This window comes from Musca domestica, unplaced genomic scaffold (assembly GCF_030504385.1).
Source record: "Musca domestica strain aabys unplaced genomic scaffold, Musca_domestica.polishedcontigs.V.1.1 17, whole genome shotgun sequence".
NCBI lineage: Eukaryota > Metazoa > Arthropoda > Insecta > Diptera > Muscidae > Musca > Musca domestica.
The window spans coordinates 12,989,943-13,012,950 of NW_026712230.1; the positions used below are offsets into that span (position 1 = coordinate 12,989,943).

Below are 23,008 nucleotides of genomic sequence, written 5' to 3' on the forward strand. Positions count from 1 at the left end.
TTTACATTAATTTATTATACTTATAAAAATGTAACAATGGAATCCACTCAATTTTATATATTTTTATTTTAGGCAAAATTTAATATATTTGCATTTAAAGTTATTTTAAAATGTACTAAAACTTGTGGTGTTTAGCATACATACACATACAGGGTGAGATAAAAAACTGCAACAAAGTCAAACGCCATAATTTTTACATTTTCTTTTTAATTTTATTGCATGAAAGCAAAAAATGTCGAATTGGTCACCTTTGGCACGAATTATGGCCTTCAAACAGCCAATGAAACCGTCACACGCTGCCCGAATGTTGCTCTGCGGTATTGTGGCCCATTCCCGGCGAAGCGCTTGCGTGAGGTAATCGACACTTTGGTATATTTTAGTGCCAACCTTGCTTCAGACACAATGGATTGGTATCCAGAGATTTTGGTGGCCATTGTGCGCTGGAAATGAAGCGAGGAACCTGATTTTGTAACCATTCTTGGGTGGCGCGTGCTGAGTCCTGTTGGAATGTCCAAGATCTGTGGCCAAAATGTTTGCGTGCCCAAGGCTTTAATACAACCTCCAGAATATTTTCGCTATAATATTCGCATTTATTCTGATGCCACGGTCGATTAACACGAGCGGGGAGCGACCATCGGCTGTTATGGCGGCCAACACCACCACCATGGCCGGCGCTTGAGTTCTAGTGGCCAACCGAAGGTGCACAAGCAAATTCGCCAGTTCACCACTTTCGGCCAAGCGGAGCAACTCTTTAGCCCTTTTGAGTCTCCTTTCTTTCTGTTGTTCTTGCACTTTTTGGAATTTCAATGGCTTTATCTTGAGCTCATTTTTTAATATTTGCCGAATGGAATATTGCGATATGTTCAGCTCAGTAGCCATTTTTCGGCGACTGTGACGCGGTTTTTGATCAAGTTGCTTCTTTACTGTTCGAAACATTTCTGCTGATGTTGCTGTTTTCTTCCGCCCACTTCCGCTACCAGTACCACGGTAATGAGCGATGGTACGAGACACAAAAGATTTATTCACATTTAAATGCTAGAGTGCTCTAACGATAGCTACTTGTGGTTTTCCAGGCAAACATAAGGAAATCACACTATCACGCTTGAATTCTATTACGAATAACTTTTGTACTGGAAAATTTTCACCAAAATGCTTTTGTACGTTGGTAAACAATATAATGAGCTGTCGCCGGAATAATTTTAAAAGCTGTCGGACGAATGGCTTAGAAATGACAGCAGTAGTTTGTTCATCTCACTCTGTATGTAATGGGAATTATTTTTTGGTAAGCAATTGTCCAACTAGATTCCATGTTAAAATTTTTTTAAATTAATTTTAATGTTTATGTACATTAATGAGTCTAGCTGATCTTTGACAGAAGCTGCTACTTATTTGTAAATATGTATTTGTATAAATATAAGTATATTGTATTATTATGTTTTCATGAATTCATTTAAACTTTCTTCTGAAATTATTTATGTATTTGTTTTGCTTGAGTGGTGTTTAATGTTATGTTATGTTATTCCGTTTTAATTATGTAGGTTTCTTTAGAGTGTTGATTGATTTCATAAATTAATTACACATACATTTATTTTTATTTATAAATATATGAATACACGTATTATGCTTGATAAATTAAAGAAAAAAACAAAGAGAAGCAGTTATGTTCTGAATAAAAATAAAATACGTTTTACTAATGCATTTTTTTTTTTTGATTGAAAGTTGCATTGATTATTCGAATATCATTCCAATGATAGTTACTTAAATCATTTAAACACCACTTAAAATAAATTAAACAATAAAATATAACACAATTCATAAAAAATGCCAATGGCTTCACATAGATAATTTAATTGCAGAGTAATTGTTTTAAATAGATACACATAATGTTTGATGTAGAACGTCGAGTAAAATATTGTAATTTAAGACGAAAGAAATGCAATCCTTTACTTCATAGATCAAATTTCACAGGATAATAAGGATCTAAATGTGGTGAACTCACATGAAACAAGTGAAAAACCTGTAAATTCGGCCAGGCCGAACTTTGAATATCCTGCACCATTTGGAACGAATTTGGCAATTTTCAAAAACAATAAAATCCGTTAAAAATTCTGTTAACATCTTAAAAATGCAGAATGTTGTTGCGTTCATCCCCATTATAAATTTTTTATAATGTGCAATATAATGCACCGAACGTGCTGAACGCTAGCCAAAAAAGAGAAATGGATACGCAGGGCGGCCGGCAAAATTTTAAAAAGTGATGCCAAGTTTCAAGTTGTTTATTGTACAACATGAGAGACGTGTTGCAAAAATACAACACTGGGGATAATAGTGGGTAGGTAGGATACCTGATAAAGGTAAATAATAAATGTCAGGGAAATTTTGGGAAAAGAGGGAAAGTTTGGTTGAGCGTCCTTGGTGGCCGTATATAAAGCACAGAGAGGGCTAAAAGCGCCATTATTTCAAAGTGGTGTGGAACAATGTATCTGTTTTATTAGGGTCTATAGGATGAAATACACCCGCATAGGTAATATTTGTCATAAGCCATTACAATATTCAAATGCGAAATTTAAAAAAAAATCGGTAAAAATGTAGCTAAAATCATTAAAATACCGAATATCGGGATGTACCGTTATATGGGGGCTATACGAAGACGTGAACCGGTACAGACAATTTTCTGTCTTAGGCTGTAGTATCCGTTACGAACTTCAAATACCAAATTTGAAACAATTCTGGTGAAAATGTCCCTAAAATCATTAAAATACCGAATATCGGGTTGTACCGTTATATGGGGGCTATACGAAGACGTGGACCGGTACAGACAATTTTCTGTCTTAGGCTGTAGTATCCGTTACGAACTTCAAATACCAAATTTGAAGAAATTCATTCACCGGAATTGAATTTAAATGTCGCTAAAATCATCAAAATACCGAAAATCGGGAGGTACCGTTATATGGGGGCTATAAGAAGACGTGGACCTGCACAGACATTTTTTTGTAATAGGCCGTAGTATCCATTACGAATTTCAAATACCAAATTTGAAACAATTCCGGTGAATAATGTCGCTAAAATCATCCACATACCAAATATCGGGAGACATGTTTATTTAGGGGCTATACGAAGACGTGAACCGGCACAGACAATTTTCTGTCATAGGATGTAGCATCCATTGCTTACATCAAATACCAATTTTAAAAGAATTCCGGTGAATAATTACGCTAAGATCATCAAAATACCGAATATTGGGAGGTACCGTTATATGGTGGCTATACGAGAACTGAACGGTACCTTCCGATATTCGGTATTTTCATGATTTCAGTGACATTATTTATTGGAATTATTTCAAATTTCGTATTTGAAGTTCGTAATGGATGTAACAGCCTATGATAAAAATTTTGGTATACGGGTCCACGTCTTCGTATAGTCCTAATGTAGCGTTTTTCAAATTAAGTGGTAGTTTTCGGATTTTTTTTAAACATTTTCAAGTTCCTTTCAAATGGTGGGGTGTATTAAAAGTTCGGCCCGGCCGAACTTAACTTCTTTTGTACTAGTTTATCTTATATTGTGGGGAAATTAAATGTTTGGTCTACATGTTTTATAGCAGGGTACATTTATAGAAGACCATACAGTTCAGGTGCTTTGGCAGAGTCACATGATAGTTTAAAATTCTCTGTTTTTGGAATATAATTGTGTTTGTACAAGTCTTTTTTATTTTTCCCTAAGTTCTGCAGTTAAATTTACGATGAGACTAGGTTTCTGTTTCATGACAACTTCTTTGAATCGAAATCATCACATTCAGGACTTCTTTTTACAGAATTGCTTTAGCTAATACAAATTTAATTTTTTCTTTCGTCTCAATTTCCCTTCGACATTCTGCAACAAACTCACAGTTTTTGATGTATTCTAATTTATATTTGGTTTTTAATATTAGTTTTATTTGAAATACATATATTTTATATAATATTATTAATATTTTAAAAGAAAATTGTGAAAGAAACCCAAAACATATATTGGATATGATATTGAATTATGGGAATAAGGAAACAAACTCAAGAAAATACACACAAATAAGAGTACAAAAACAAATGTGAAAAAAGTTTGTGGAATAGATAAAAGTTTTTCGCTTTTTGACAAATTTTTGTTAAAGTAAAAAACGCTGAATATACCTGAGTGACTCTCAGCTCGGCCTGGGTACGCCTGAGTTCGGCTGCCGCTTTGTCGGCCCGCTCTGTGGCCCGTTCCAGTTCTTGGGAAGTGGTTAGTGTTGTGCGGCCAAACGTTGTCTGCTTAATTGTGGACATTTTCATTAGTTGTTGGTTTTCGGTGTTGTTGTTGTTGTTGTTGGATTAGATGATGATTGTAAAGTAAATATTGGTAAAAATAACATTATTCAGTACACAATTTAAAACATGTAATTTGTTGGTATTTTTGCAATAATCCAGTTAAGTGAAAAAGGCGAAATAAATCCAGCAGGAAAACAAAACTTTATTAGAAAATTTATGCAGATGACTGGTGATTATTATGGTGATGCTTTAAAAAAGATGATTATGCTGATGATTACACGTCGAATTTGATGATTGATTAGTTATTAGTTGATGGATGTATGAGTGATGATGTTGATGAAAGCGAGTTTGCTATGGGACCAATTAGTTTATTCACCAAGGAACGCCTGCCTTATCCAATTGAAAAATCATGCCAAACTCGCCGCTCTGTTTTTTTTTTTTTTGAATTGTTGATAACAATATTCAGGTGTTGTTGTAAAATGTCATGTGCTACATACATATGTTAATTGATCTCTACTCGATTAGATTTATTTTATATATATTTTTTTGCTTTCTAAATGAACGAACATTCGAATATGTATGCATGTAATTTGTTGCAAGAAGTTCTTTAGGTATGTATGAAGTTGCGTGTGAGTTTGAGAAAAGTTTGAAGTATTTATTTTGACTATATTTTTTTTTTTGGCATTGTTGTGATTGATGAACATGTTCGAAGTTTGTTTTTTTTTTTTTGGTTTTTGTTTGAAGAAAAAAAAAAAAACAAAACAAATGATAAGAAATTTAGCATTTTCTTTTTTGCGCATATTTTTTTTGTAACAAAACAACTATAGCAATCGCCTCTATATTTCTACAAGCAGCCACTTACCGATGATATTTGTCCAGATTCATACATTAATTTTTGTACCGACTGGAATTAGTGTTTGATATTTGTAAAATGTTATTAAGTTTCAGTAATATCAGATAACTCATGATGATAGTAATATGAGTGATGTTGAAGGTTTTATTGTAATACAGTTAAGAGCAAAATTTTGAAAAAGAAAACAAGTTTTTGCTGATTTCTGTTGAAAAAAAAAATTTTCCTTTGAAGAATGTCCAGAGATATTCAAAGAAAATTGGTTAAATACGGATATAATTTTTTCAATAAGCCTTTCGCCATTAGAATAGATTCTTGCGAACTACAAGACCTCCTCAAAATATTTTTAGCAGTTCAAATCTTTCAATTTTTTTTTTTACTTTTTGGTTTAACTTAAATTTATGAGCTTTTGGCCTTCGGAAAGAATGGATTTTCGGATATGCAACATTGCACTGCCCGTACTGCGCAATACAAGGTGGTGGCAATACAAAAGTCCTCCTATCAGAAAATGCTACTAATTTTACGATTGGCTCCTAATGTCAGTTCTGTTTTGCAATTGTTGTTGTAAACACATGTTAATAAACAATGTTACGCTACACTGCTCCAAAACGCGAAATACAGGGTGAGATGAAAAAACTGCAACCAACTTTAGACTGCTGCCATTTCTAAGCCACTCATCCGACAATTATTCCAGTGACAGCTCATTATATTGTTTACAAGCGTACAAAAACATTTTGGTGAGAATTTTCCAGAACAAAAGTTATTCGTGATGGAATTCAAGCGTGATAGTATGATTTCTTTATATTTGGCTCGAAAACCACAAGTGGTTATCGCTATCGAACACTTTAGCATTTAAATGTGAATAAATCTTTTATGTCTCGCACCATCGCGTCTCGTTACCGTGATACTGGTAGTGTAGCCCGACGCCAAGAAAGTGGACGGAAGAAAACAGCAACATAAACAGAAAATGTTCGAAAAGTAAAGAAGCGACTTGATCGAAACCCACGTCGCAGTGGCCAAAAATAGCTTGTGAGTTGAATATATCGCAATATTTTATTCGGCAAATATTGAAAAATGAGCTCGGGATAAAGCCATTGAAATTTCAAAAAGTGCAAAACTTACACCACAACAGAAAGAAAATAGACTCAAACGAGGTAAAGTGTTGTTCGCTTGGCCGAAAGTGCTGAACAGCCGAATTTGGTTTTCTCCGATGAGAAAACATTCGTTGTATAGTAGTTTGTAAACAAACAAAATTATGGTGTTTACTAGCCAAAGAGGTCAGCAGGAAATGTGCACTTTCGGTAGGCCACCAGAACTCAAACGCCGCCCATGGTGGCATCAGAATAAATACCGAATATTATCGCGAAAATATTCTGGAGGGTGTATTAAAGCCTTGAGGTTCCTCGCTTCATTTCCAGCACACAATGGCCACCAAAATCTCCGGGTACCAATCCGTTGGACTATTGTGTCTGGAGTACTTTGGAAAGCAAGGTTGACACCAAAAAATACCAAAGTGTCGATCACCTCAAGCAAGCGCTTCGCCGGGAATGGGCCAAAATACCGCAGAGCAACATTCGGGCAGCGACTGACGGTTTCATTGGCCGGTTGAAGGACATAATTCGCGCCAAATGTTCTAAACTTATTCTCGAACAAATCTAACCTACAAATCAATTCGAACAGATCGCAGATTTCCTGGCCGTCCAATGCCTACTGCTGAAACACTGCGAGTTTAGCCACTCGCCCCGAAGAGACTGGCACAACAAAAGAAGCTTCCGGGCGTGGGGTGTACCACGTTATCCGTTCTGCCAGAAAATTGCTGCTGTTGCCGAGGATGTCAAGGAAGCGCCGTCGACATCGATCAAACGACACGCCACGCAAATGGATATCAGTCAACCGAATTTTGGCACAAAATTTGAAGATGTTTCCGTATAAAGTTCAGATGATGCATCAGCTGTTAGCTGCTGACCGCCAACCACGTCTAACACACGCTCAAGCCATCCTTAATCACCACAAAGAAGAAGATGATTTTTCATCAAAAATAATCTTAGGGGGTAAGTAAATAAACAAATTTACGCTTCTGGGGCTCTGAAAATCCGCGAATAAACCACGAAGAGCCATTATACCCACTCAAAGTCACTGTATGGTGGGCAGTTTTTGCTGGAAAGTTTTCGAAGACGTCGCGGAAAAGGGTTACCACAGAGCAATGATCAACGAGATCTTTTTGCCGCAACTTGATGAGATGGGAAAACATGTGGTGGAAAACATGTGGCTTGACACAATCGATATGCTGAAGGATGCATTTCCCGAGCGCCTAATCTCCTGTTTTGGCCAGCAAGATCGCCTGATTTTTGTGGGTCTATGTCAACAAGCCCCAGACTCAGCTTTCAGCTCTTAAAGACAATATCCGTCAAGAATGTGAGGACCTTTCGCTGGAAGTTTCGCCAAAGTGATGGAAAATGGCATAAAAAGGGCTCAAATGACAATAAACTGTGGCGGCGGCCATTTACATGACATGATATTCTCGACTTAATGCAAAAAAAAAAAAAAAATGTCCAAATAAAAATAATCCACAAGTAGAATCAAAGTTTTTAATTTTTTTATAATTACAGCCAAAAAACATGGGAAGATTACTTTTGCGCCACCTTGTACATGGTCCGCAATAAACCATTTTTTAAACTAGTGCTTATTTCGTGAAAGGTAGCACTTTGTTTATATCTGATTGCAAATATAATTAGTTTGATCCTTCCGCTGAAAGAATATGGTTGTGCATACGCTTGAATAACGCTGGGAAATGGAGTGCAAAAATGGCGTTCGGATTTTGAAAGAAGATATGCACCGTCAGTATGTTGACACATAAAAACGACACGAAAAAATTGAAAAGCCGATGCACCCAAAACGAGTCAGTGTTTGGTGCGGATTTTGGTCCGCATTTTTATACCCTACAACACTATGTGTTGGGGGTATTATAAGTTTGATTGGGCCAAAAATTATGTAACACCTCGAAATATTGATTTCCCACATAGGAAAGTATATATGGATCTTCCTAGCTCGCCGAGCTGAGTCGATCTAGCTACGTATGTCCGTCCGTCCGTCTGTCCGTCTGTCCGTCTGTCCTTGTTAATTTGTAATCACGCTACAGGTCGCAATTATGGCCCGATCCTTACGAAATTTTGCACGAAGGTGGGGTTAAGGTCAGAATAGAACCCTATTTCTTTTGGAGATGATCGCCAAATGTTTAGGGGCTGAAATGGACCAAATACTGAAAAAATGTCGGATTTTGCAGTAGCTATACAGGTAGCAATTATAGACCAATCGACGCGGAATTTCGCACGAAGCTAGAGTTTAGGGCGGGAAAGAAGCCTACCAATTTGGGTGGTCATCGGATAATATTTAGCGCGTAAAATAGACCATATCTTTTGTGTTGAAAAAATTCAAAATTTTTCATTAAAGCGCGAATATTTTAAACCACGGCGAAATCTCAAAGCCATGATAAGGTTACTTCTGATCTTTAGATTGATGTTAAGATCCAAAAAAATCGAATACATAGCAAATATATGCGATATATATGTCTATCAAAAGATATGCTTGAAAGATCTCATATATGTCGAGAACGGCTGAACTGATTTCGACAGTTCTCATTAATTCAGAATGGCCTCTTGGCAGGAAAGAAAAAACGTCTAAAAAATCGCATAAAAATATTTCTCTAAAGATGAAATATTGATTTTGTAAAATTTTCTCATATTTTTTCAATTTTGTCATATTTTTGGCATATTTTCATTTTGAATTAAACATTTGGTAATATTTCTACAGCTAACAAAACTAAGTAGTGAGGATTTCAGGATATCATATACAGATCGCATTTATGGCCCGATCCTTACGAAATTTCGCATGGGGATAAGATGAGGGTCAGAATTGTAGCCTACTCTTTTTGGAGATGATCGGGGTTGAAATGGACCAAAAAACTGCAAAATTGTCAGCAGGTCGTAATTATCGCCCGATCCTCACGCACATTTGAATGGGGGTTACCGGACATTGCAAAAGCCAAGCAGTTTTGGATGGCCATCCAAAAATATTCATTGTGTGAAATAATTTGCCAACTTTTATAGACAAAATACGAAAATGTCCATTCCAGTGACTTTTTGGAGAATTCACAAATACAGGAAAGACGCACTTCTGACTGTCTGTATCTCATATAGATGCGTTTCAGTCAAAAACCAATAATAAATGTTAATTTTTTGCCACTTCTGAGAGATTATAGGTTTTTGGGAAATACTGGTTCCAGATCTAGGAAGACCATTTACGTGCAACATTTACCAATAAATTGGAAATGAGCAAATTAGTTTAAGTTGCTATTATTCGAAAATTAGAGAACGAAACCTGATGGTTTCGCCTATATAAACTGTATCGTTTATTATAGTGTTGTAGGGTATTCAACGGTCGGCCCCGCTCGACTGTAGCCTTTGCTTACTTGTTTTTTATAACTTTAGCTGGATTTGTTCCCCTACAAAGTAAATCATCAGCTGAGTCAAAAAGAGACTTCAGCACAGAAAACTGTGATGGTGGTGAAGATCTCATATGTGAAATCTTCAGGCAGAAGCGGTGAGGCCATAAGTCCAAATTCCCAGGAGGACGAATCGGTGAAATAGCCGCCACTAACGAAGAAAGGAATCATGTACAGGAGTTAGGCACACGATGACAAAGTATTAAAAATTCTTTTCTATGACACCAGCTGCTTCTGTCTAGACAGACACAAATTGTCTCAGCAACCGCCTAATGTGCAATTTAAGGCATCCGATGTTACTGTCCCTGAACGAGGCTTTAGTGATGGAAATTGGTGATGCTTTGAATCATGAACGGGGGACAGTTTAAGATGTGAAAAAAAAAAATAGCCGTGTCTTATAAATTTGCTTAGTTATTAGAAGAAGTTCCGTGAAATGGCGGAACTACGGGAAACAAACGTAAAGCATGAATGTTGCCTGAAGGTGGCTGTAGATGCTAATATGCGTCGTAGAGAAATGGATCAGTTGTTAAACCTCCAGGTTCAACGAGACAAAGAAATGGCGGAACTACGAGCAACAAACATAAAACTTGAATGTTGCTTAAAGTTTGCTGTAGACACCAAAGTTGGCCTTAGAGAAAGGGATGCAGTTATTGATCGCCTTGGTTAAACAACACCTAAAGTTAAAAGATGATGAGAATGAAAGCAAACGCCGTGTCCTACACAATCAGATGCAGGAACTCATGTCGAAATTGGTGGCTACTGAGTTGAGATCGCATGCAGCGAGAATTCAATCCAAGCACATGGTAAAATCCATGGAGAAGGAAGTTAAACTACTTTTGCGGGGTTTGGCTTCTTCGGAGAAAGCCCTTAGAGTAGCTGAAACAGAACGTGAAGAGTTCACTGTGAAACTAGTCAAAAATTCCAGCAAAGACGAAAGAGGTGTAGAGGAAGATCCTATTATCAAAGTAAAATAAAAAAATTATGGTAGACTAACCAAATAACAAATCATGGAGCCATAAAAGGTTAGGTATCAATCACTGAAGAATCGAAGAGGAAAAAGAAGCAAGATGTTCCACTCTCGTGTGAACGAAAGAAATAGGAAGTGAGTGATTTTCAGGCCAAGGCCTATAAGAAAAAGTTGCAAACTGGAAATAGTGCAGCTAGCAAAAGGTAGGCAGAAAATAATGTACGCATAAAACGCTGGAAGAATAAGGTACTCAGGGTCCGTAAGATGAAGCTGCCTCTTGAAGAGGATACAGTCGGGAGGTGGTGGGACCTTTAAGAGAGATCGGCTAGAAAGATGGAGGAGCTATCTGGGTGTTATTACTTAGACAGTTTTCTCTTATATTTAGATATAGTGTAGATAGTTTGCGGAATGAAAAAGTCCAATAAGCTAAAGATCCGTTCCAATAGTCCTAAGGCGGTTTCATTGAGCTACTTACTCGAAACTTTTACCAAACTTAGAGAGTTGAAGGAAGCTAGGACACAGAACCCAAAATTGCTTGAAGATGTTGAATAAATCAAACTTCTTTTCAACGGTCCACAAGCCGTTTTATTCAGCTCCTCAATAGCTCTACTGTTCAAATATTTGAACTTTTAAAAAGTCGAAATATCTGCAGACGGATTGAAAGCTATACTTAAACGGGCATGAGAGGACGTAAAGATGAGATATTAAATATACAGAAAATCCCACCGTTCATTTTGTTCTGTAGAAGCCCTATTCTTCTCAAAAAATGGTGGCCGTCTTTATCCGAGTAGACCTTGAGTCGTTTCGGACAAAAGATCGTTTCGGACAAAGAAAGCAGTTAAAGCACGAGCTGACGCAAATGTTATTTGCTGTTTTAAAAGACACAACAGACCCTGGCAGAAGAATACAGGTAGATGCATCAACGCTTGGGAGCATTGATGTGTCAAAAAAATTTAAATATTTTTTCAAATATAAGTAGATTTTTATATGTTTTCTTATACTACGTCATTCTGAGGCTATTATAATTCGCGTTTTTCAACAATTTTTACAAATTTAAATAATTTTTCATTCAACATTTTCAATTCCAAAATTGGTTTGACAGTTCATTGTCCCATCAGCTGTGTCGACGCGTCTACCTATATTCTTCTACCATGCAACAGACTATAAAGAGAATGACGTCTTGTAGTGCCGGGAGCAAGCACGATATACACACTTAGTTTTATTAAAGACTAATTAATAAATTTTAGTAAAGCCAGAAAATTACGCTTTAGTCATTAAAACAAAACACTATAGTTTTAAGCATTTCTTTCATCACTTCAATAAATTTGAATTGAATTGAAATAATTGAGAATGATGTCGTCCCAAGGACAACAGCCTGCTGGAAAGGAATCGGTCAGAAACGCCGAGAAACAAGAGCAAGGGAACGACTTGTGAGCAGGGATGAAGGAAAATCGGTTGTGATAATCAGCGAACAGTCGATAAACTTGCGAGCGACAATATATTTGGTGGCTGTTACCAAGTCTACCTCACCAAAGGGCGGAACTCCAAAAGATAGCAAAGACAATCGCTGTAATGAGAGCAGAGTCGGCGGAGGATAGGCAGCAAAAATTCGTGTTGTATATCCCGATGATGGAATAGTGGAAGCTCACTAGCAACGATACGAAATTTCCAGAAACATATTGAACCACAGCAGAGATGTGGGAGGTGATTTTAAAGTATCACGTTTATATGTATGACTTTTTTGAAGTTCTTAACCCAAAAATGTTTCGAAGATTTTTGATTTGGTCTTTTATAGCATGTTTACATTAGAACTTTTTGCCGAGTTAAGCTCCTCAATGAGGACTTTTTTTTGCCGTATTTGAGATGGACTGAGTTCACCTAATTCGATAAACTATAAACGTACAATTCTAACAGTTTTCATTGTATAATATTCCAATTACTCGAACAAAATAACTTTTGGCGTTTTTTATTACACTGATTTTGCCAGAATTGTGAAAGACTCTAGAAATGTGCACAAAATATATGATTGCCGGTGCAATTTTATGTTTTAAACATTTAACTTGGCGATTTAGTGCCGAATGTTTTGCGATTCCACTAAATGAGGATATTTTGTCACATGTAAGGCAGAATCAGGTTGCTTGAATGTGCATTTAATGATTTAAACGATTTATTTTTGAATTGAATGTATATTTCTTCGGGAATTTTGGCTTGTGATGGAACCTTGTTAAATAAATGAGGATGATTAAATAATTGATTAATCAAAGATGACAAAAAGTCCAATCAATGTTCGATTGTTTTGAAGAGTGATACATTCATAAATTTGTTATTTCAAGTGCACAAATTCGACATAGCCCGAAGTCTAGCTGTATGCCGTCTAGGGATAGATATCAAGGCTAAAACAATTCAAAGCTTAACTAGTGACTTTGGCGTTAAATTACAACACTGTTGCCACAAGTATATAACAGGAGTGTCGTATTTCCCGATTCGTTCAGCTGAAAATGACAACATTGTTGTATTTTCACGCAGAAGTCACTATTTAAACTTTGATCTGTTGCAACCTTCAGTTCTTTTTCGTTTCGCTTTTAACAACTATGGCCGAATTAATTCAGTGGCTCCTCTCAATGAATCGTTCAATTGAACAACGTCATAGCACAAAGAAGATCAAAGACATATACAGGGTGAGCATAGCTAAAGATCAAAGACATATATAGGGTGAGATAAAAAACTGCAACCAATTTCAGACTGCTGTCACTTCTAAGCCATTCGTCCGACAGCTGTTAAAATTATTCCTGTGACTGCTCATTATATTGTTTACAAACGTACAAAAGCATTTTGGTGAGAATTTTCCGTATAAAAAGTTATTCGTGATGGAATTCAAGCGTGATAGTGTGATTTCTTTATATTTGGCGGGAAAACCACAAGTGGCTATCGTTGGAGCACTCCAGCATTTAAATGTGAATAAATCTTTTGTGTCTCGTACAATCGTGTCTCGTTACCGTGATACTGGTAGCGTAGCCCAACGTCAAGGAAGTGGACGGAAGAAAACAGTGAGCTGAACATATCGCAATATTCCATTCGGCAAATATGAGCTCGGGGTAAAGCCATTAAAATTCCAAAAAGTACAATAACTTACACCGCAACAGAAAGAAAATAGACTCCAAAGAGCTAAAGAGTTGCTTCGCTTGGCCGAAAGTGGTGAACTGCCGAATTTGGTTTTCTCCGATGAGAAAACATTTCTTGTCCAGCAGTTTGTATACAAACAAAATTATCGTGTTTACTTGTTAATGAGGTCAGCTAAAAAATTGTGCACCTTCGGTTGGCCACCAGAACTAAAGCGCCGGCCATGGTGATGGTGTGGGCCGCCATAACAGCCGATGATCGCTCTCCGCTCGTTTTAATCGAACGTGGCGTCAGAATAAATGCCGAATGTTTTCGCGAAAATATTCTGGAGGGTGTATTAAAGCCTTGAGCATGCAAACATTTTGACCACAGACCTTGGACATTCCAACAGGACTCATCACCACCGCACGCAGCACACGCCACGGTTACAATGGTTACAAAATGAGGATCCTCGCTTCATTTCCTGCGCACAATGGCCACCAAAATTTCCGGATATCAATCCGTTGGACTATTGTGTCTGGAGTAATTTGGAAAGCAAGGTTGTCACCAAAAAATGCCAAAGTGTCGATCACCTCAAGCAACCGCTTCGCCGGGAATGGGCCAAAATACCACAAAGCAATATTCAGGCGTTGTGTGACGGTTTCATTGCCCATTTGGAGGCCATAATTCGTGCCAAAGGTGACCAATTCGTGCAAATCTAAACTTATTCTAAATTTGATAATATTTCCGACATTTTTTTACTTTCATTTAATAAAATTAAAAAAAAAAATGGAGAAATTATGACGTTTGACTTTGTTGTAGTAGAATTTTATAACAAATAATTTGTTAAAACATTTTGACGTGAAAGGAAGTTTTTAACCATATTTAAAACCGGTAAAGAAAGCCTTAAAGTCGGTCCGGGCCGACTTTATGATACCCTACACCCCTTTGCTAATTTAGTAGAGCTCCACATAACAATTAAAAGTTTTTATGGGAGAATTCAATCATACACTCTATGATTATAATTATAATTTAAAGTTCAAAAAACTAAATATGTCGACTTGTATTGCCCATTTGGTGCACAATTAATTTGAAATCGAATAAAGATATATATGGGAGCTATATCCAAATCTGAACCGATCCCGATTAAATTTGGCAAGATATTTCTGAGCTGTATTTGATATATTTCCCTGAATATCGTTGTTATGGAGTGCATATTACGGCTGTGGATAACAAATATAACAAATCGGATGTACAATATATATGGGAGCTATAACTATATCTGAACCGAAATTTGGCATACTACCTTCTAGACTAAATTCGGTCGTATGTGCCAAATTCCATCCCATTTGGACAAATATTAGACGGTTGGGGCACAATAAAAGGTAAGTCGGACGAAATTATATATGGGAGCTATATCCAAATCTGAGCTACTAGCTACTAGACTCAATCCGGTCGTAAGTGCCAAATTCCATCCCATTTGGACAAATATTAGACGGTTGGGGCACAATAAAAGGTAAGTCGGACGAAGTTATATATGGGAGCTATATCCAAATCTGAACAGATCTCGGCAAAATTTAGCAAATGTATTTCTGAGCTGTATTTGCTATATTTCCCCAAATATTGTTGTTACAGAGTGTATATTACGGCTGCGTAGGACAAAAATAACAAATCGGATGAACAATACATATGGGAGCTATAGCGGACGGACAGGCGGACGAACATGCATAATATGACTCAGAATGTGATTCTATACAGATCCTCAAAAGAAACTATGGGTCTACGCATTTCCTTTTGCCTGTTACAAACAAATCCACAAAGACATATGCAGATTATCAAAAGGAACTATGGGTCTATCTCGTTTCCTTTTGCCTGTTACGAACAAATGCACAAAGACATAATACCCTGACCGCCTTGTGGTGTAGAGTATAAAAAGGACCATACAGACCCCTTTGTTGACTCGCTCGAGGGTTAAAATTTTCGACCAAAATATTCCACGTACTTTTTATCTATAATATTGCCAAAGACACAATACACCTAAAATACACGGATTCCAATAAAAATCTTAATCCGAAAATTTCCAAAAGTTTGGAGGATATGGGAATGTGGCAACTCTATTTTGCCAACATTTCGATTTAAACTTTCAAAATGACGTTGCACTTGTCTTCTGTTTTTTTTAGACCAACATTCATAATCTGCTTGATTTTTTCTGTACTTATTTTTTGTGGTGCACAGTGTAATTAATAATTCACGATGAATTTAACTGTAGGAAACATATATCAGGATTAAACCTGGTAAAGGTTTAGTATGTAACAAAAGTTAGAGCATCACACTACAGCTCTGGGATGATTGAGAAGCAATTGAGATTTAGTTTTTGAGTGGATATAAACGAGGTCATTCGTCTATTCCTCCCTCCATTGTTTATTCAGACTTTTTTTCGCTCATGGGGATGTCTTTGATTTTTTTCTCTTGGCGGCTGAAGTTAGTGTGGCCACTTCTATAATTTCGTATTGGAGTCATTTAAGATATGGTAACTCTAATGTAATGTCCATGAGGATGATATCAGCAAATGGGCTTTAAAAATTTTTATTCATTTATAGTTATGTTTTTATTATTTTAAAACAGCACTTTTTATTTAAATTTTGCCCTTAACTGCATCAACAATAAGGAATAAATTGTATGTCTATTTTAAGGTGTTTAAACATTATTATTAATTATTTCATGTTTCTTATACCCATTTACCGTTTGATTTCATTAATAGAAGCTAACTAAATTTGTTGTTTGTATTTATTTGGAAATCATTACAATTTCTTATTATTATTAATGTTCGCATTTCAATTTACTCAAGTCACTGGCATACTTTTAGGGGCATTCTTTAATACTGCTTTTCATGTTGCATATTTTTGGGTATTTATTATATTCAGAAACGTAACTAGCAATACAGGGGGAACCAATGGGTCATTGGGAAAATATGTTAGATTAAAATCACATGACAACCTCTTAACAACACCCTTTCTCTTCATTTGACATACCCCACATGCGTATTGTTGATATGAATGTTTTGTTTGGTTCGTTCTTTTCTTCATTAGTCATTCATTAGACAATGGAAAGAAAGAAAATTCTCAATGGGTGGTCGTCGTCGTGTTGGGTGGTGGTCATTAATTTAATTGCTGTTCTATTTATTTATAATGACTTAGTCGACATGTTTTAACAATTTTAAAACTAGAAGCAAAACAGAAACAATACGGCAATTCAATTACATATTCCATAGAATTGTGGTTTGATGTTGATTATGTCCCTGAGGGCTTTTGACCTCATAGGTTTGATACAGTGGGTCTTACACATGTACGTGGAACATGTTCGACAATTGCACACCTGATATTTACATACCATGACAAACTTATGTCTGTATGCATGTATGTGTTTGTCTAATATGGCCTCACAACAACATTAATTATGCCATTGTTACGTTTTGTCAACATGAAATTAATTTAATCGATTTGTAAGTCTATCATTATAAGGGATTGGGGAATATAAACGGCAAGTGGAATCGTTATGGAGAGAATGGGGCAGTTGTTTTGGAAGTTTTTCGTTTGAGTTAGGCACTTAACATGAAAAAGGGTCTACTTAAATGGCTTAGAAATACTGGTAAAAAATTTGGTTGAGTATTTCTTAACTATTTGCTCAGGGGATATACAGATATTTCTGATCATAAAACGTTTGTTGATTGGAATCCATGTCCAATTGCAAATTATTTTTACATAAATTGGTTTTTAGACAATACAAAGCTTTAAAAGTCCCATCAGGTCCTCAGCTCAGCAGTTGTTAGAGTCGTATATAAAATAAACCAATATGTATCGTGGTTTTAAAAGAAAGACTGTCAGACGTACATTTTAAAATCGATTTAGAATTTTATGGTGATCAAGAATATACAGGGTCAGATAAAAAAAAAATGCAACAAAGTCAAACGTCATCATTTTTACATTTTTTTTACAGTTATTGATTGAAGGCAAAAATGTCGGAAATAACATCAAATTTGGGAATACGTTTAGATTTGTTCTAATTGGTCATCTTTGACACGAATTATGGCCTTCAGACGGCCAATGAAACCGTCACATGCTGCCCGAGTGTTGCTCTGCGGTATTTTGGCCAATTCCCGGCGAAGCGCTTGCTTGAGGTGATCGAAACTTGTGTATTTTTTAGTGCCAACTTTGCTTCCCAAAATACTCCAGACACAATAGTTCAACGGATTGGTATCCGGAGTTTTTTTTTGGCCATTGTGCGCTGGAAATGAAGCGAGAAACCTCATTTTGTAACCATTCTTGGGTGGAGCGTGCTGAGTGCACTGGTGCTGAGCCTTGTTGGAATGTCCAAGACGAAAAAACTGTAACCAACATAAAACTGATGTCATTTCTAAGCCACTTGTCCGACAATTATTCCAGTGACAGTTCATTATATTGTTTACAAGCGAACAAAAGCATTTTGGTAAGAATTTTCCAGAAAAGGAATTATTCGCGATGTAATTCAAGCGTGATAGTTGTGATTTCTTTATATTTGGCTGGAAAACCCCAAATGGAAACCCGCGTCGCAGTGGCCAAAAAATAGCTTGTGAGCTGAATATATCGCAATATTTTATTCGGTGAATATTGAAAAATGAGCTCGGGGTAAAGCCATTGAAATTCTAAAAAGTGCAAGAACTTACACCACAACAGAAAGAAAATAGACTCAAATGAGCTAAAAAGTTGCTTCGCTTGGCCGAAAGGGGCGAACTGCCAAATTAGGTTTTCTCCGATGAGAAAACATTTGTTGTCCAGCAGTTTGTAAACAAACAAAATGATCGCGTTTACTTGCCAAAGAGGTCGGCTGAAAATGTGCACCTTAGGAACTCAAGCCGGCCATAGTGATGTTGTGGGCCGACGCACGCAAACATTTTGGCCGCGGACCTTGGACATTCCAACAGGACTCAGCACCATCGCACTCAGTACGCGCCACCCAAGAATGGTTACAAAATGAGGTTCCTCGCTATTTTCCGGTGCACAATGGCCACCAAAATCTCCGGATACCAATCCGTTGGACTATGGTGTCTGGAGTATTTTGGAAAGCAAGGTTGGCACTAAAATATACCAAAGTATCGATTACCTCAAGCAAGCGCTTCGCAAGGAAAGGGCCAAAATACCGCAGAGCAACATTCGGGCAGCATAATTCGTGTCAAATGTGACAAATTCGAACAAATCTAAACTTATTCTAAAATTTGATGCTATTTCCGATATTTTTTGCTTTCATTCAATAAAATTAAAAAAAAATGTAAAAATTATGGCGTTCGACTTTGTTGCAGTTTGTTTTTTATCTCATTCTGTATTTCTTAACCCATAGTCGACTGAAATCGATTTTATATATATATTTTTTTGATTTGATGAAATCGGTTATGCCTTTGGTAAACAGTTAAAAAATATCTACAGATATTAGCTATAACCTTAATATTTGTGCCATACTAAATTTTTCCGACCAGTGTTTGGATTTTGTCGTATTTATTTATTTATCGTTTTTTTTTTAAGACATCTTAAGTAAATTATGCACCTATTTTAGCAGTGGATTGTTAGTACGGTAAGGGCTCTAAGTTCTGCTTGGAATTGGAATGAAATAAAGGGGTCGATTGTTTAGCTGATTCTGTTAAAAACATCGCAACATTTGAAATAAAAAAAATCTCCATTACGGGCTTTTACTTAGCAAATTAGTGTAATTTTGAGTTAAGTTTTTGTTCAATTAGCTTTTTGTTTGTTTTGTCTTTCTTATTTGTTATTATTGTTTATTTTTTATTATTAAATCAAAACCTTTTTTTTTTTTTGTTATTTGTTAATGGTTGTTGTGGTGGTGGTGAATTTTATTTTTCTTAATTTGTGGCAATGTTATGTGTCACTGATATACTATTTTCTATTTGCAGGAAATAATTTGTTAAAGTGCTATTGTATTTTTTTTTTTTTTGGTTTAACTTTTTCTTTGAATGCTTTTAATGTAATTGTCTAGGAAAATTGGACGACAAATATAAACCAAACACAAATGAAAAAAAAAAAATGAAATACAATTCGGTGATGAATAGTTAATGAGGTGCTCTATAATTTGAAGTTAGTAACAATGTAACTATTTGTGCTATACTGGCTGGCTTTCACTTTTCTAGACATGGGGGTGGTGGCGAAGGGTTGGGGGCAGGCATGGTATTGGAATAATGGGTTTGCTGGTTGGGTTTTGGTAACAGCAATTTATTAAAGAAGGGACTTTTCATTTTCCAAATGAGGGCAAATAGAGAAAAACACAGTGCTACAAAAATGTACATTTAAACATTGCAACAACCAGGAAGGTAAAGGTAATTAAATGTGAGAATATTTATCCACGTTTTAAGAAATAATATTTGCATTGTAAAAAAATATTAATTTCAGGCTTGTTAATATTTGAAAATGTTAATTGGGGTTGAATTAAAAATCATACAAGTGGCGCCCAACGGTTTTAAGAAGACGATTGTTACAAAATCAAAACTACCACCCAGAACCGTTTATTATTATTATTTTTTTTTAATTTTTCCGAGAAATAACACTTCGAACTGAGAATGGCCAAAAAAGGTTGGTATTTGATCGTTTTCGAAAGCATTTTTTTTTGTATTTGATTAAAGAAAACATCGTTGGCAAATGGCTTCACTTTAGGTAGTTACTTCAAGTGATAATCAAACCATTAGGATTTCTGTTAAACGCCGGAGAGAGTGATGAAAAACTGCGAGTTTTTTGGTTTCGAATCCACCTCTTTTTTCTTTTAAGTTTCAAAACGAATTTTTTTATTTATTTATTTTTTTTTCGAAAAATTGTCTGAAAGAGTCATGGCAGAAGCTGCACCCAATTGCAAACCGACATCGCCCATGGTTGCAAGGAACTTGCGCCGCCACAATTGACATTCTCGGAACCCTAAACTTTCGTTTTATGATTGTGATTAGGAAATGCCTCCGGTTCCATATGTTAGGTTAGCCAAAATGTTAAAATTTCCAGGAAACGATTGAAAGAAGAACCACTATTGAAACTACAAAATTTCGAGTTGGCACATGTTCGCACAAACTTTTCCAGATTGAGTGCACCCTAATAAATTCTTTCAGAAGTGTTCGTTTTCCCAAAAAGCTAAGAGAGTAGTGATAGTAGCTACACCAAGTGCTAGATGGTATCGTTCATGGTCTAAACTATGGCCAGATCTGACATCCTTCAAAGCTCAAACTTTCGTTTTGGGATCAATGTCGAAATCACTTTAGAAAGCCAATGTGTCCATCAGTTTCCTGGCGCGTAAGTCAGAACTTTTGGTTTTGGCTACACCAATTCGCTCCAGGTTTAGTTATAGAATAGCCATTTCACCTATGTTAGTAATAAAATTTGATTTAATAAAACGGCTTGTTCCTTGAAGTTTCAACGCGAAAGCTTTCGTTTTTTGCAAAGTGACTAAGATGGCCATGATAGCAGTTTCACTCAATTGCTAGCACGCAACATTTGTGGCTGGAGCTAAGACAAATTGTGTTAATTTTCAAACCTATAACTTTTGTTTTTCTGCTCCTTAGCGCGAAAATTTTATTTTCCAGGGAAACAACTGAGTAAACCAAGACAGTAGCTATACAAAATTGGGAATTGGCATATGTTCGCACATACTACTCCATGTTGATCACCTTCTTCAATTCTTTTTAGCTTCAAAACGAACGTTTTCATTTCATCAAAAAGCTGAGAGTTGTGACACCAATTGCTGATAACTTTCATATTTGGATTAAGAACCATATTCGATATCCTTCGCTCCTACAAATTTCGTTTTGTGATTACTGAAAACATTATTAAAAAAATGCTTTCGCCTATAATTTAATCTAAAGTCGAAAACTCTCGATTTCCGAGAAACCTACTGAGGAAACCTCGATATTTGCTACACAAAATTGCTAGTTTGATCAGATTAAGATCGGATCTACCAATCTATTCTTCCAATGTTCCAACGCGAAAGTTTTCATTTCCAGCAAAATGTTTGAGAGATAGAAGCTACAGCCGAGGTAATAGATACAGCCAGGAAATAGGATGACGTCTGAAAATCTTGGAACATCTAGCTTTCGTTTTTCTGTTCCTATTATTTTTCTCTTTCCAATAAAAGAACTGAGAGAGTCACCATTGTAGCTATTCAAAATTTCGAGCTGTCAAGATTACAGTTTTCCCCAAAAGTAGCTAAATTTAATTGCTTGCTAGCATTTTCATAACCTTCTACCTGCGACTTCGTTCCGTGATTACTGAAAACATGGTTAACGAATGGCTTAACTCCCTTCTGTTTCTTTAAGCTCAATCCGAAAGTTTTGGATTTCCAGAAAACGATTGGAAAAACTATTATTGCTGGCATTGATTTTATTCAGAACAAGATATTAATATAAAGACCGGGTGATCAAACGAACACACATGAAGCCATTACGAAAACTAGACTCAATTGTTAGCTGACATCGTTTATGTTTAGATATGGAGAGAGCCTCATCGACCGGTTTGCGCTGGTTAATTAGTGATTTGCGGTAAACTTAAAAAAACCGACACTCGTACCAGTCCTGCTCAAAAATCAGACCTCGTTTACCAGTCCAATTTCTATTAGTTTTTTAATACCATCTAAAACCTAATGCTAAGGCATGATTTATAAATTTTTTGAAATTAATTTTTTTATAATTTTTAAATGTTAAATGTTCTCTTTTGCGGACTCATGTCCTATTCTAAAACTCGCCAAATTTCTATGCAAAAACTAAACTCGTACAGCTTACATAGGGCAACCCTGTTTCGAACTGCGTCCAACTTCACGCGATTGTTGGAAAATGTATTTGGGGAAGTCCCTAAAAGCTATTTTATCACAAATTTTCACGAGTTGTGTAATTTACTGACACAAATACTAAAAAATAGAAAATGCAAAAACAACGAGGATGAACCACTGTTTAAGTGAGAAATTTAGTAATTAAACATTACAAAAACCATAAATCGCCAAATGAGATATTTGAGATTGTTAATAGAAGCCAATCTACAGTTCAGTACATCAAAAAACGCTTCAAAATAGATGGATGTGCAGAAAATAAGTCAAAAATAGAACGGCAAATAATAAAATATTTATCGTGAATGATGAGAAGTGTATTTTACGGCAGATCAAAAAGGATCCATTTTTGAGTGCACTGAAGCTCTCAAAAATTGCTAAAAAGGATTAAGGAAAAGTATGTTGCTCTCAAACAATAAGAAATATACTACACAAGTCGAATTACAATGGAAGAAGAGCTAGACATAAACCTC

General features: G+C 36.1%; 1 protein-coding gene across 7 annotated transcripts in view; it reads right to left on the reverse strand.

Annotated features, from left to right (window-relative positions):
- The window catches only part of LOC101892489 (trichohyalin), a 282,665-nt gene that overhangs the window by 20,839 nt on the left and 238,818 nt on the right, over positions 1-23,008 (reverse strand). For 4 of the 7 annotated variants that reach the window (XM_059120572.1, XM_059120569.1, XM_011293545.3 and 1 more), the window contains 2 exons: positions 5,143-5,184; positions 4,164-4,283 (listed from right to left, as the gene is read on the reverse strand). In XM_059120572.1, the coding sequence (XP_058976555.1) occupies positions 4,164-4,283; positions 5,143-5,184 (162 nt within the window). The remainder of the gene's footprint in view (positions 1-4,163; positions 4,284-5,142; positions 5,185-23,008) is intronic. The other 3 variants (XM_059120573.1, XM_059120570.1, XM_059120571.1) reach the window with 2 other exon arrangements.